The sequence below is a fragment of the Notolepis coatsorum genome, assembly GCF_963971535.1.
Source record: "Notolepis coatsorum genome assembly, chromosome: 1".
Classification (NCBI taxonomy): Eukaryota; Metazoa; Chordata; class Actinopteri; order Aulopiformes; family Paralepididae; genus Notolepis; species Notolepis coatsorum.
The window spans coordinates 121,281,608-121,294,883 of record NC_140165.1 but is presented as its reverse complement, the minus strand read 5'-3'; the positions used below and the strand labels follow the sequence as shown (position 1 = coordinate 121,294,883).

At 42.5% G+C, this 13,276-nt stretch overlaps 1 protein-coding gene across 2 annotated transcripts in view; it reads right to left on the bottom strand.

The window, feature by feature from the left end:
• LOC311241921 (rab-like protein 6) overlaps nt 1-13,026 on the bottom strand; it is a 44,719-nt gene extending 31,693 nt beyond the window's left edge. The window contains exons 1-8 of one of the 2 annotated variants that reach the window (XM_084330872.1): nt 12,924-13,026; nt 11,816-12,225; nt 5,944-6,078; nt 5,397-5,444; nt 3,147-3,176; nt 2,694-2,746; nt 2,401-2,492; nt 894-1,034 (exon numbers count right to left, since the gene is read on the bottom strand). In XM_084330872.1, coding sequence (XP_084186998.1) covers nt 894-1,034; nt 2,401-2,492; nt 2,694-2,746; nt 3,147-3,176; nt 5,397-5,444; nt 5,944-6,078; nt 11,816-11,945 — 629 coding nt within the window. In that variant the 5' untranslated portion in view covers nt 11,946-12,225; nt 12,924-13,026. The remainder of the gene's footprint in view (nt 1-893; nt 1,035-2,400; nt 2,493-2,693; nt 2,747-3,146; nt 3,177-5,396; nt 5,445-5,943; nt 6,079-11,815; nt 12,226-12,923) is intronic. The other variant, XM_084330873.1, reaches the window with a different exon arrangement.
• Between the last annotated feature and the right edge of the window lie 250 nt (nt 13,027-13,276).

Here is a 13,276-nt window from a genome sequence, read left to right as displayed (position 1 = left end):
TTTTAATAACGCGCAGCATTGCAAATGTGAATCCCGCTGGGATGTTTTTAATGAATGAAACCTATTGCTCGTTTGGCTCCGATTCAGATAAAAACCTGATTAATAGTGAAACTGTATATAGCCTCCCTCCAAGCCTCTCTGACACGTTATTTCGGGGGTCGAGCCTTGAAAACTTTGGGAACCATGTATTTATATGTAAAGTACATGATACCTAAGCCGAGCGCATACAGTACAGATATCCTCATAAGTATCTATTAATTTGTATCAATTAGATACTCTTTGGGCTTGTTTGTATCTACTTATTCTGAACGAGTTTAACTATAATGTGTATATCGCACCTCGCGAGCGCCGTATATATAACGTGCATTATTTAGGACAAAGTAAATTTAGTATCAGCATTTTAAGTCTATTAATTTACACTTCAAAAGCCCCCTCTAGAAAAACGAAGCACAAAAACATAATTCAGAATGGTATAATGGGATCTAAACTGTGAGAATTATTTCAGGAAGCGAGCTGGGATTTCTTTGCGAGGGTGTGGCCATGGTTTATCCAGCTAACTGAACTAAACGCGCGGCCAATCAGATCGCGGAACTGCAAGGGCTCGCGACCCCCCCTAGGAACTTTGGGAACCACTGATCTACACTACTGTGCTGCACATTGTAGCAATCAGTGTCACATTCACATTCAAACTTTACCAAAGCTCAAATACTAACACATATCATGCTACCGAGTTCAACCATGATTCTTTTTTACTCTACTCATTTCCAGTTTGTATTTTTCTGATGGCTACTACATCAAAATTCCGAATATAACATTTGCATCTGTCATTTTCAAGAAACCGATATTGGAAGAACATTCTAAAAAGCGTAACCGGGGAGGGCGGTCCCTCTTACCTGTTGAGGCCGGCGATGAAGTGTCTGATGTCGTCCGGCGTGATGATGCGGTGCTCGCCCATGTCCCTGTGGTTGCCCAGGACACACACTGGCACGTGATTGGGCACTTTGGGCAGCTCCCTCAAGATGTAGTTGAAGGTCCTGCCAATGACAACATGGCGACAGGATACCAGTTCGTTATGAACCCTCTGTGTGAGTGCGGGGCTGTCGCCATAAATGGGCTGAATGGGATAATCAGATCGATTTACTGCATCGATGCTTCGATACATTTCACTGGTGGCAAGTAAACGTTCCAAAGTGTCCAGTCCGACGGAAATATAAAAAGGAGAAAAATCAGTTCATTCAGGTAAGATTCTGATTGCACTCAGATTGTTCAAAACGGCTCTAAAAACATCCTGTGTAAGTGCATGCTTTAGCTCGGGAAAGCATGGGAAAGATAAAATGCATGCTTACATGTTCAATTGGGGTGGGGGGAGGGGTTGTTTGGATGGAAATGTATCGTTTAGATGAACCGATTAATCAATAATATTAAATTACTTAAATAATCATTAGTAGCAGCTAGATAGATGCGTGTGCGTTTGCTTGATCATTATTTCCTTTGATCAACTTCAAATTCCGCTGCCTTTGAAGCCCAGCAAAGCCACTGAGAGCTCCTGAAGTTTCTAGGCTACATGCAGGCCTGTCTGCAACAGAATACTGTATACACAGAGGGTGGCATTAAAGGAACACGCCGACATTTGGGGAAATTAGCTTACCGTCTTCTCCAGACGGGGACAAGATAGATAGATACCAGTTTCCTCTCTGTGCGTTCAGTAGAAAGCCATCTGGCTGCACGTTAGTCTAGCTTAGCACAATGAATGGAAGCGGACATGACCGGTTAGCCTTCGGGAGAGGTGTTAGTTGGACAATGCCTAGGCTAACCGGTCATGTCCGCTTCCATTCATTGTGCTAAGCTAGGCTAACGTGCAGCCAAATAGCTTTCTACTGAACGCACAGATAGGGAAACTGGTGTCTATCTTCTTGTCTCTCTCTGGAGAAGACGGTAAGCTAATTTCCCAAAATGTTGGCGTGTTCTTTTAAGAGTTCATTGATTCCAGCCGCGTTAAGACAATACAATTGGCGCTGAAGGTCCCGGGGCAGAGGACTCTTACTAGGGCTGGGCGATTCTTGCTAAAATGTGAATCACGATTTTTCCCTCTAAGAATTGAGGTCACGATTCTCTCACGCGATTCTTATTTTTTTTTCTTTCAATAAAATCATTTATTGCACTCTTTCTTAAACAGACAACATATGAAAGTGGTTGACTTAAACTTAAAAGTCTCTTGTAACATACAAAATAACTCAAGTCAGAATCGTCATAATTTAAAAGTTAAGTAAAAAGTAAAAAGAAAATATATAAATATATATATTTTTTTAATATAAAACAAATCGTCATAATTCTGAAATGAGATTGCATGGGTCTATGAATCGAGATCGCAATCTTTTTTTCCCCAGCCCCAACTCTTACCATTGCTTGGTGATGTCAAACATCATGATGACCCCGTTACAGTTCTTGTACACGTCCAGGAACTCTGCATCCAAGGCCACCTCGGACTCCGACTGATAACACACCACACGAGTCACAAATAAATCAAGAGATTTTATTAAAAGTATCACATATAAGATTATATTGAGGAAGACAACTAGCACATGTAATTTACAACAACCTACGAGTCCTCCTGAGGTAGACTCTTAATCCCTGGCCCACATACCGCTAAGGGGGTCTATTATTCGTACGCATGACGGTCATGTGATAGTCACCTCTTGGGGCTCATTCTCAAGCTTCAAATTCTCTCCACGCTTTTTGCCTCTGCCTGCAAGAATCAAAGAGCAGATAGATGTTTAGTTGAACCGATCGACACGCGGTGATCTGAACGGCTTATTTCTTGCTTGACCCCGTGGCTCGTTAGCAAGTACAGCAGCAAAGCTCTTTCTCTTTATTGATAAGCATCTTTCAGCCTCCTTTCAACAGATTTGACAGCAGCCATTATTTCCACAACTCCTGCTTTGCTTCAGTCCATTAGCTCACACGGTGCAAGTATTCAGGCTTTATCTAAAAACACAGCGGCAATCACACACGTTTCATTTCAGCCACACTGCAAATTAGCCAACGCCAACGGCGAACCTTGAGAACGTTTGCATTCAGATAACAAGAGGGGCGAACCCACAGCACACAAAACACGTTAATTTTCTACACGTTACGGTGGCGCTCACCTACACCTTCGGGAAGAGGGTATTTTTGGCCTGAGGCGAGTGCGATGGAGGAGCAAGAGAGACACCATGAACACAGAGGACATACAGCAACAAATACAAACCAACCATGAAGGCGTTTGATGCCATAAAAACAATGTAGTGACTTGATTAAGAGCAGGGATGTGCTTGACTGACCAAAATAATTTTAGAATAGTCTACTCTTCTTAACACATTGTGCGCCATAAACGGCGTAAGTCGTTATTGCCCGCCATGCGTTGAACGCCAACAACGGCGTAAATCGTTTTTGGGATCAATATTTAATTTTTTCGCCATGGCATTCAGAATTCATCCAGCCTCCCTCCGGACTGCAGCGGCACCCTGTCTGAGATTGCAACGCCTCAATACCACCGCCTGGTGGATGGTCGGGCGAGTTACACTCATGCTAAACCGGAAGTGGCGATCGGTGCATCAAGGAAATTCCTCCGGCAGTAATATCTTGTTACGTGGGTCCAAACAAACACTCAAGTGCATTTGGATCGCTTTCGAAACGCAATAATCAATATGATTTTGGCGTTTATTGTGCCATACAAACCGGAAATGGATATAGGAGATTGACGTCAAATAATTGGGATATTTTTCCTCCAGTCTCATCGGCGAACGGTAAGAGGACACTAACGTTATTTTCAGCCCGATTGTCCATCTCTTTGTTTGCAATCAGTCTGATCAATATATCAACCCATACTAAATAAAGCCGTTACTGACGATCAATGAATTATAAACGACCCCCCCCCCCCCCTTTCCTTCACGCATGATGAAGCATAATGTATACCGATCATATACATTTGAATTTTTTTATATAGCGTGTATAGGAAAGACACGCCAATCGATAATCTATCATATGCGTCAGGGCCTATAACTCTCGTTTTTGGAATTACAGCAGAAAAGCTTAAAAACATACTTATATTCTCGACGGTATTAACACAACAATGTATGAATGAAAAAATATAACATTCCCACATCCGGAACGATAGATACCCGATGTTGAATGGGCCATAGTAATGCAGATATAGCTATAATATTTAAAAATGTATAGCCCTGCAAAGAAGGTAAACATCTCCATAGGCTCACAGCGCTGGCAGACTGGGTATAATGATGGGCACAATGCCCGGCGCCCAATGTGTTAAGACCGAATATTCGAAATTTCAAACCCCCCCCCCCCCCCCCCAAATAAAATGTATAATAAACAGGAAATTGTTATTTTCTGTTTCAGTTTAAATTCAGTTAAAATGTTCAGTTTCAGTTCAATTCAGTTATTCTTTTTAATAGAATGGATCATTAAAATCAAAGGGTATTGCACATAGATAGGCACTTCAGATAATCCTTCAGAAGTTTGATCGGCTCAGCTGTCAGACAATAAATCAAAATGACACCATTCACCATCGTAGCCTATAATAATAACAACATTGCATTGGCCTATCAACCGGTTAATAAACAAACAGAAACAGTAGCATGGGCATCTTTTAGATCAATTAGGCTATGAAAATTAGGCTGCCTCTAAATATAAAGATTAATGAAATAAGAATGGTTTGCTTCACTTAAACAAATGTTTTTGGCTCAGACATGAAAATCGAATGTGGAGACTAGGGATGCACCGATCCGATATTGTCCGCCGATACCAGTAAAATAGCTGGATCGGGTATCGGTAAAAAATAAAATAAAATTGGATCTATGTGTTAATTTGTTACATTCAGTTTCACTAAGTTAGGAAAGTAATGTTTTAAGTCGAGCCTGATGTTGCCTTGTTGCACAAAAGAATGATCCCAGTCTCTTCCACACAGTGAGGCATACAGTTTATTAATTGAATGAATGAAGTTTATTTTCTGTCTTTGTTTACAACAAATCAAAAACACACTTGTGATCCTTTACAATTCTTAAAAACAAAATATATTTTAATATATATTAAAAAAAAACGTGGATACAATTTTTTTTTTCTTTTTTTTTTAACTTTTTCGTAAAAAGAATTTAGACAATGGGTATCGGATCGGTATCGGTATCAGCCAAAAAAGTCGGATCGGTGCATCCCTAGTGGAGACTGGCACGACTATTCGAAAATTAGAAAATTCTAACTCATAATAATTAATAATAATAATAATATAATAATATAACTCGTCCCTAATTAAGAGCGACGTTGGGTGACTTACAGCGTTACATCCCTACCTCTCATAGTGCCTCAGTAGAAGGTTCTAATCACTGATTAAGAGCCCGTCTTACCTTTATCCACCACATCCCACACCTCCACCTTCACCACGTCGTCAGTCGCTGAGAGAAACAAGAGAGTTCCTTTCATTGAGATGAAGATGATCTTAGAAGGTTTGCTTCCTTCAGTGTTAGCTTCAATACTACAGGCGGGTACAATTCATACGATGAAGATCTTACGTCACTATAGTATGGATGTAGGCTAAATACTAAATGGTTGTATTGACAAATTCGGATTAATTAATTAAGTGCGACGGTAAGATACTTACCAGTATGTTCAGAGGCAGGAAACGGCTTACTACCTACCGTATGTAGGTCACTACTCCACTACTAACACAAATACAGGTCACCTAACACTAGAACAGGTTAGACGGGGGCTAATTCTATCTCCTAGTCTGAATGTTTACCTTGATAAGGGGCCACTGAAACAAATGGCAGAGGCAGGAAAAAGTACACGTCAAACGCTTACATGAGCAAGAGTGAAATAAATTGGGAATAAAAATAAACCTGATCGGAATAAAGATGAAATGAAATAATTCATAATATTAAAGTTCACGCTTACTTTTGTAATTCCAGTGGATGCTTGTAGCCTGGATCTCCTGCGTGGGCAGGTACTCCTCAGAGAAGCGCTTGCCCTGCAGGCGATGCCACAGAGTGCTCTTGCCAGTATTTCGGTCTCCTCGGATAACTATTTTCACTTGTGGGGGGGGGGGGGGGGGGGGGGGGAGGAAAAAGAAACGTGGAGATTTTATTAAAAAGGAGCACATCACAAAAAAAAAAAAAAGTCAATTTGAGTAACGTGTGAGAAAGCAGATACAGTAAACTGATAGTGTAGGCCGGCTTATTGATATTACCAGAGTAATGTGCCCAAGTGTACAGGTACCCAATGATCGATAAATCCAAAACGTTGTCGGGTCAGAGCAAATACATGTATACAAATTGGATATGGCTATTAATAATTACAGACTGATGTGCAAGAGTATAATCTGTACTATGTTCACATTTGCCAAGTAATACAGTCAGGGCCATGAATAATTGGACATTGTACAATTTTGGCTACCACAATGGACTTGAAATTAAACAATCAAGATGTGCTTTAAGTGCAGACTTTCAGCTTTAATTTGAGGGTATTTACATCCAAATCAGGTGATAATTTTATTTTTATTTTTTTAGAGGCACCAAAAGTTATTGGACAAACTAACAATCATAAATCAAATTGTCACTTGTAATACTTGGTTGCAAATCCTTTGCAGTCAATGACTGAACCCATAGACATCACCAGATGCTGAATTTCATCCCTAGCTCTGCCAGGCCTCTTCAGTTCCTGCTTGTTCTGGGGCATTTTCCCTTCAGTTTTGTCTTCAGCAAGTGAAACCCATGCTTATTGGATTCAGGTCAGGTCAGGTCAGGTGAATGAATGAATGAATGAATGAATGAATGAATGAAAACTTTATTTAACAGATTGCAGAATGGGTACAATACAGTACGGCTCAATACATACAATTGTTAAGGGGATGCAGACCTGAGAAAGACGTTTGTCTTGTTTCCATCAGGGTCCCCCATTTTCAATTCATATAGACATTTATGACATACACAACATACATGACATTTATGGCATAGGGACATATAGGTATTTAGTACTGATACATTTGTGACATAAACGGTATTCAAATATACAGTACTGTTACCCCTAGATCCTGACAGAGTATATATGATGGGGAGGGGACTGTACATTAGGAGGGGGTGGGTGGGTGGGAGAGAAATATACATACGGCGGGGAGGGAATATATACATGCGATGGGGAGGAGACTGTCTATTAGGAGGTGGTAGGGGTTTTGGGCATTTACGGTGGCCAGTTTCGAATTGCAGCCTCCCGTAGGTGCTCTTTCAGAGCGGTTTTGAATGTGGGTAGTGATTCACATTCCTTTACAGCTTTGGGTAGGGCGTTCCACATTGTTGTGGCATAATTGCGAAACGTGTTTAGTCCCTTGTTTGAGCCGAATCTGGGTTTTACATGATTTGTTGAGCTTCCTCTGGTGTAGTGGTTGTGGTATTCACTGACCTTTGGGAAGTATTTTGACATGTACATGGGTACCCCGGTCGTATAGTGTATCTTGTAGACCAGGCCCATTGCAAGTTGCTGTACTCTGTCGTCTACTCTAAGCCATCCTAGGTTGTCAAAGTGGGCAGGGGTGAGGTGGGTTCTGGGGTTCAGGTCAAGTAGTAGTCTGACCAGTTTGTTTTGTGATGTTTGTAATTTTGTTTTAAGCGCCTTTGAGGTGCTTTGGTACCATGAGGTGCAAGCATAGTCGTAGTACCCTTGAATGAGTGCTCCTGCCAGAGTCTTCAGGGTATTCTTGTTTACCAGAGAGGAGATCCGGTACAAGAATCTAGTTCGTTGGTTGACTTTTTTTTATTACATTGGATGCCATTTTGTCACAGGAAAGATTTGCCTCTAGGATGGAACCCAGGTAGGTAATTTCGTCTTTCCTTGTGACAATATTGTCACCCACTGTAACTGAGAAGCCGTCGGTCTTGCTGAGTTTGTTATTTGAACCGAAGAGAATGGACTCTGTTTTGCCCATGTGTAATGATAGTTTGTTATCAGCGAGCCATATGCAGATTTTGCCTAGTTCCGTGCTGAGGGTTTTTTCAACCTGCAACTTGTTCTTGTCAGAGACCAGCAGGGCTGAGTCGTCCGCAAACAGGAACAAGTTGCAGTCACAGGCTGACGACACAAATTAGGAAGAGTAGCGGCCTAGTATGCTTCCTTGTGGAACACCACAGCTCACTGTGAGGGGGGGGGATAGAGTACCGTTTACCTCTACCATCTGTTCTCTCCCCTCCAGGTAGGATTGCATCCAGCTCACTGATAAGCTATCAAAACCAATTGCTTTTAGCTTGTCCATCAGAATGGAGTGATTGACAGTGTCGAAGGCCTTTTGTAGGTCCAGCATGACCATGCCGCAGTATTTGCCCGCGTCCACCTCTTGTTTGATGTGGTCGTTCAAATAGAGGAGGCATGTGTCAGTGGAGTGGGACGTTCTGAAGCCAGATTGGAATTCGTAGATTATTTAGATTTTTTTCCGCCAGGTACTTTTCGACCTGTTCGTAGACTATTTTCTCCATGACTTTCGAGATGGAGGTAAGAATAGAAACAGGGCGGTAGTTGCCTGGGTCTAATTTGCTGCCCTTTTTGTGCAGAGGGGTCACTCTCGCAATTTTGAAGTCCTTGGGGACGTGTCCCTGTTTTATGGAGAGGTTTATTATGTGTGTGATGACTGGGGTGATGGCGGCTGCTGCGTCTCTGAGGAATTTGGAGGGGATGTTGTCATGGCCAGTGGCCTTGTTAGGTTGGAGGGCGCTAAATTTTTTGAGTACCTCATCAGTTGTTACCATTTCAAGTTTGAAGTCATCTTTGTGAACCCCTAGGTTTTTGTAGTATTCTACTATGTGTTCTACCCCATAATGCCCTGAGTGGGAGTGTAGTTTGTTTACCAGTGTTGTGGCTATGTTTGTGAAGAAGATGTTTAAGTAATTGGCTACATCCAGCTTGTCTGTGATGAGCGTGTTGTCCGTCTTTATGTTTATGTTTGAGAATCTGGTTTTAAGTTTTTTACTGCAGCCTAGTTGATTATTGAGTAATTTCCAAAGTTCGCTGGGTTTGTTTTTGTTTTCCTCAGTTTTGTCGTTGATGAAATTTCTTTTTGCGGTTCTGATCATGGTGTTTACGTCATTTTTTAGTCTGTTTCTTTGAATTTTTAGTTCAACCACGTGGGCTTGGAGTTCACTGTTTGAGCTTTTGGAAAGCTTTGTCTGACTTTTATGAAGTTCAGAGCATTTTTTGTCTCTGGTTTTCATAGCGGCCAGTATTTCAGTGTGCATCCATGCCTCAGCGCGATTTTTAACCCTGGTGGTTCTTATGGGTGCCATGTTGTTGAGTATTGCTGTGAATTTGGTTTTGAATCCAAGACATGTTTCTTCAACCTGTGTACCACTGAGTTCATCTGACCATCTGATTGACTTGGCCATTGCATAACATTCCACTTCTTTGCCTTAAACAACTCTTTGGTTGCTTTCGCAGTATGCTTTGGGTCATTCTCTATCTGCACAGTGAAATGCTGTCCAATGAGTTCTGAAACATTTGGCTGAATATGAGCAGATAATATTGCCTGAAACACTTCAGAATTCATCCTGCTGCTTTTGTCAGCAGTCACATAATCAATAAATACAAGGGAACCAGTTCCATTGGCAGCCATACATGCCCACGGCATAACACTACTACCACCATCCCTCACTTATGAGGTGGTATGCTTTGGCTAATGAGCAGTTCCTTCCTTTCTCCACTCTTCTCTGGTACAAGTTGATCTTTGTCCATCTGTCCATAGGATGTTGTACTGTCTGTACAGGCATTTTTTTTTTAAATATGTTATTTGCAAACTCTGATCTGGTCTTCCTGTTTTTGAGGCTCACCAATGGTTGTTTTTGAGGCAATGTGGTGAACCCTCTTTATTCACTCTGGTGAAGTCATCTCTTGATTGTTGACTTTGACACAGATATGCCTACCTCCTGAAGAGTGTTCTTGATCTGGCAAACTGTTGTGAAAAGATGTTTCTTTTCTTCCGCCGGGGTTGCTGAGCTCACCATGTGTACCATGTACCAAACAGTTGATTTGGCCACACATAATGTTTATCTCTCCGAGGAGTTTGTTTAGATTTTTCTGCCTAATGATGGCTTGCTTCACTGATAGTGACAGCTCTTTGGACCACATATTGAGAGTTGACAACAGATTCCAAATTAACTCTAGACCCTTCATCTGCTCCTTGTAAGTGGAATAATAATAATAATAATAATAATAATAATAATAATAATAATAATAATAATAATAATAATAATAATAATAATAATAATAATAATAATAATAATAAGGGAATAACACACCCCTGACCAATCATGGAACAGCTGAACGGCCAATTGTCCAATAACTTTTGGTCCCTTAAAAAGGGGGAAGCACATATAGAAATGGTTGTAATTCTTACACCATTCACCTGGTTTGGATGAAGATACACATCTTGTTTATTTATTTAAAATCCATTGTGGTGGTGTACAGAGCCAAAGTTATTGTGTTGATGTCCAAATATTTATGGACCGACTGTATATAGGAAAGAGCTTGTGATATACAGAGTATGAACAAAGCAAGAGGACAGAAGGTGGACAGAGACGCCTAAAGGTGACTATAGTGCCACAGCAGCTGAGACTAGTGCCACAGCAGCTGAGACTAGTGCCACAGCAGCTGAGACTAGTGCCACAGCAGCTGAGACTAGTGCCACAGCAGCTGAGACTAGTGCCACAGCAGCTGAGACTAGTGCCACAGCAGCTGAGACTAGTGCCACAGCAGCTGACTGAGACTAGTGCCACAGCAGCTGACTGAGACTAGTGCCACAGCAGCTGACTGAGACTAGTGCCACAGCAGCTGAGACTAGTGCCACAGCAGCTGAGACTAGTGCCACAGCAGCTGAGACTAGTGCCACAGCAGCTGACTGAGACTAGTGCCACAGCAGCTGACTGAGACTAGTGCCACAGCAGCTGAGACTAGTGCCACAGCAGCTGAGACTAGTGCCACAGCAGCTGACTGAGACTAGTGCCACAGCAGCTGAGACTAGTGCCACAGCAGCTGAGACTAGTGCCACAGCAGCTGAGACTAGTGCCACAGCAGCTGAGACTAGTGCCACAGCAGCTGAGACTAGTGCCACAGCAGCTGAGACTAGTGCCACAGCAGCTGACTGAGACTAGTGCCACAGCAGCTGAGACTAGTGCCACAGCAGCTGACTGAGACTAGTGCCACAGCAGCTGACTGAGACTTGTGCCACAGCAGCTGAGACTAGTGCCACAGCAGCTGACTGAGACTAGTGCCACAGCAGCTGAGACTAGTGCCACAGCAGCTGACTGAGACTTGTGCCACAGCAGCTGAGACTAGTGCCACAGCAGCTGACTGAGACTAGTGCCACAGCAGCTGACTGAGACTAGTGCCACAGCAGCTGACTGAGACTAGTGCCACAGCAGCTGACTCCCATTATGACAGGAGGCATCGTGGATGCCGGATGGCAGTAGGCACAAAGGAACACCCGAGACAATATTTGTCCCTCATCTTCAACAATATCCAGTTTATATAATAACCGATATTCTTTACCGTGTCGACAACAACACAATGTCCCCTCGGGGGCAACACAGGTCTTATCTAATGAACAACAACAGACTGCAGCAAAAATCATGGAGAATCAATTATACCAAAGGATTGGCAAAACAGAGTCCAGCTGCATTATGGCTGAAATACCCCTGGCTCTGCAAAAGAAATTCCCACACAATGATGAGGTAAGACTATGGCTCTACTGTTAAAAAAAAGGGAAAAAAATACAAATAGTTTGGTTACTTACTGTTATATTGGACACCTTTGGCGAAGCGTCTCTGTAAACTCTGGTTCATGGACTGGAGGCCAGCAGGAATGTTCTTCTCCTTGAGCTGACCTGGCTCAGAACCCACTAGTTTCTTCAGAGCTGAAAACATCTTGAGGAGGATTAAAACCAACGCTCGGTCTACAAAAACAGATGAAACGTGTTTCAAAGTCACAGGCCGGCCGGTCCCACAGCTGGGTGTGCGAGTGTAACAGACTACACAGGAAGACTGATGATGGCTGGAGAGGTCATGGATCCATGCTGTACAGGATGTATCCGCTTCAGATCATGCCAATGTTATCATATATTCTCTCCGATCTGACCAGATGTTTTGCCTCGCCGGTGAATGGTGGTGGTGGTTACTAGTACCATCACGTCGACCTGTCTATCATCTGTGGAAAGACAGAAAAATACACACAGTTGTGAACCATTCACTTAAGAAGAGTTAGTCTAAAAATCTTGTCGAAATGACTGCATTTTCAGCACTAACGAATGTAAAATGGGGGGACCCTGATGTAAACAAGACTACAGTCTTTCTCTGGTCTGCATCCCCTTAACAATTGTGTGTATTGAGCCGCACTGTACTGTACCCATTCTGCAATCTGTTTAATAAAGTGTTCAATCAATCAATCAATCAATCCTTCGTACAGCTAGTCGCAGGGATGCTGACAGACTGCAGAGGGTTGGGCAGCACTGTGTGCCCTTGTTGCTACTCATGCATGCTAACGCTAGCTAGCTAGGGTAGCATAGCTGGCATCCACATTTCGACTTTAATATCTTTCATTTTACTTGGACTGTTTCCAGACTAATCAAAGTGGAAAAAGTGAACATCACTATATGGGCTAAAAAAAAGAAAAGGGGAGAGAGAGAGGGGGGAAGACAACCTGCCCGGCTGCTACCTATGAGCTAACAGGTAGCTAACTAAGCTAACGTTAGTTGGACTGTTATTGCTACTAGCTAGCAGCCAGGGTTAGCCTAGCATCCCCCCCAACACATAATATAATATAATATAATATACACATGATGCTCACTGACACAAAGCAGACGAGGCTGTGTTTCACCTGATGATGTGTCAGGATCCCATACTCACGGCTAACAAACAGGAGAGATCAGGAATCATTCCCGACAGAGATCTGTAGTTTGTAGCAGCAGCGACATTCCTCTGCTGCAGTCAGTCAGTGCTCTGCTTCCTGGTTCTCTCTCTCTCTCTCTCTCTCTCTCTCTCTCTCTCTCTCTCTCTCTCTCTCTCTCTCTCTCTCTCTCTCTCTCTCTCTCTCTCTCTCTCTCTCTCTCTCTCTCTCTCTGGTTGATTGATTGATTGATTGAAAACTTTATTAACAGATTGCAGAATGGGTACAATACAGTACGGCTCAATACACACAATTGTTAAGGGGATGCAGACCAGAGAAAGACTTTCGTCTTGTTTACATCAGGGTCCTCCAT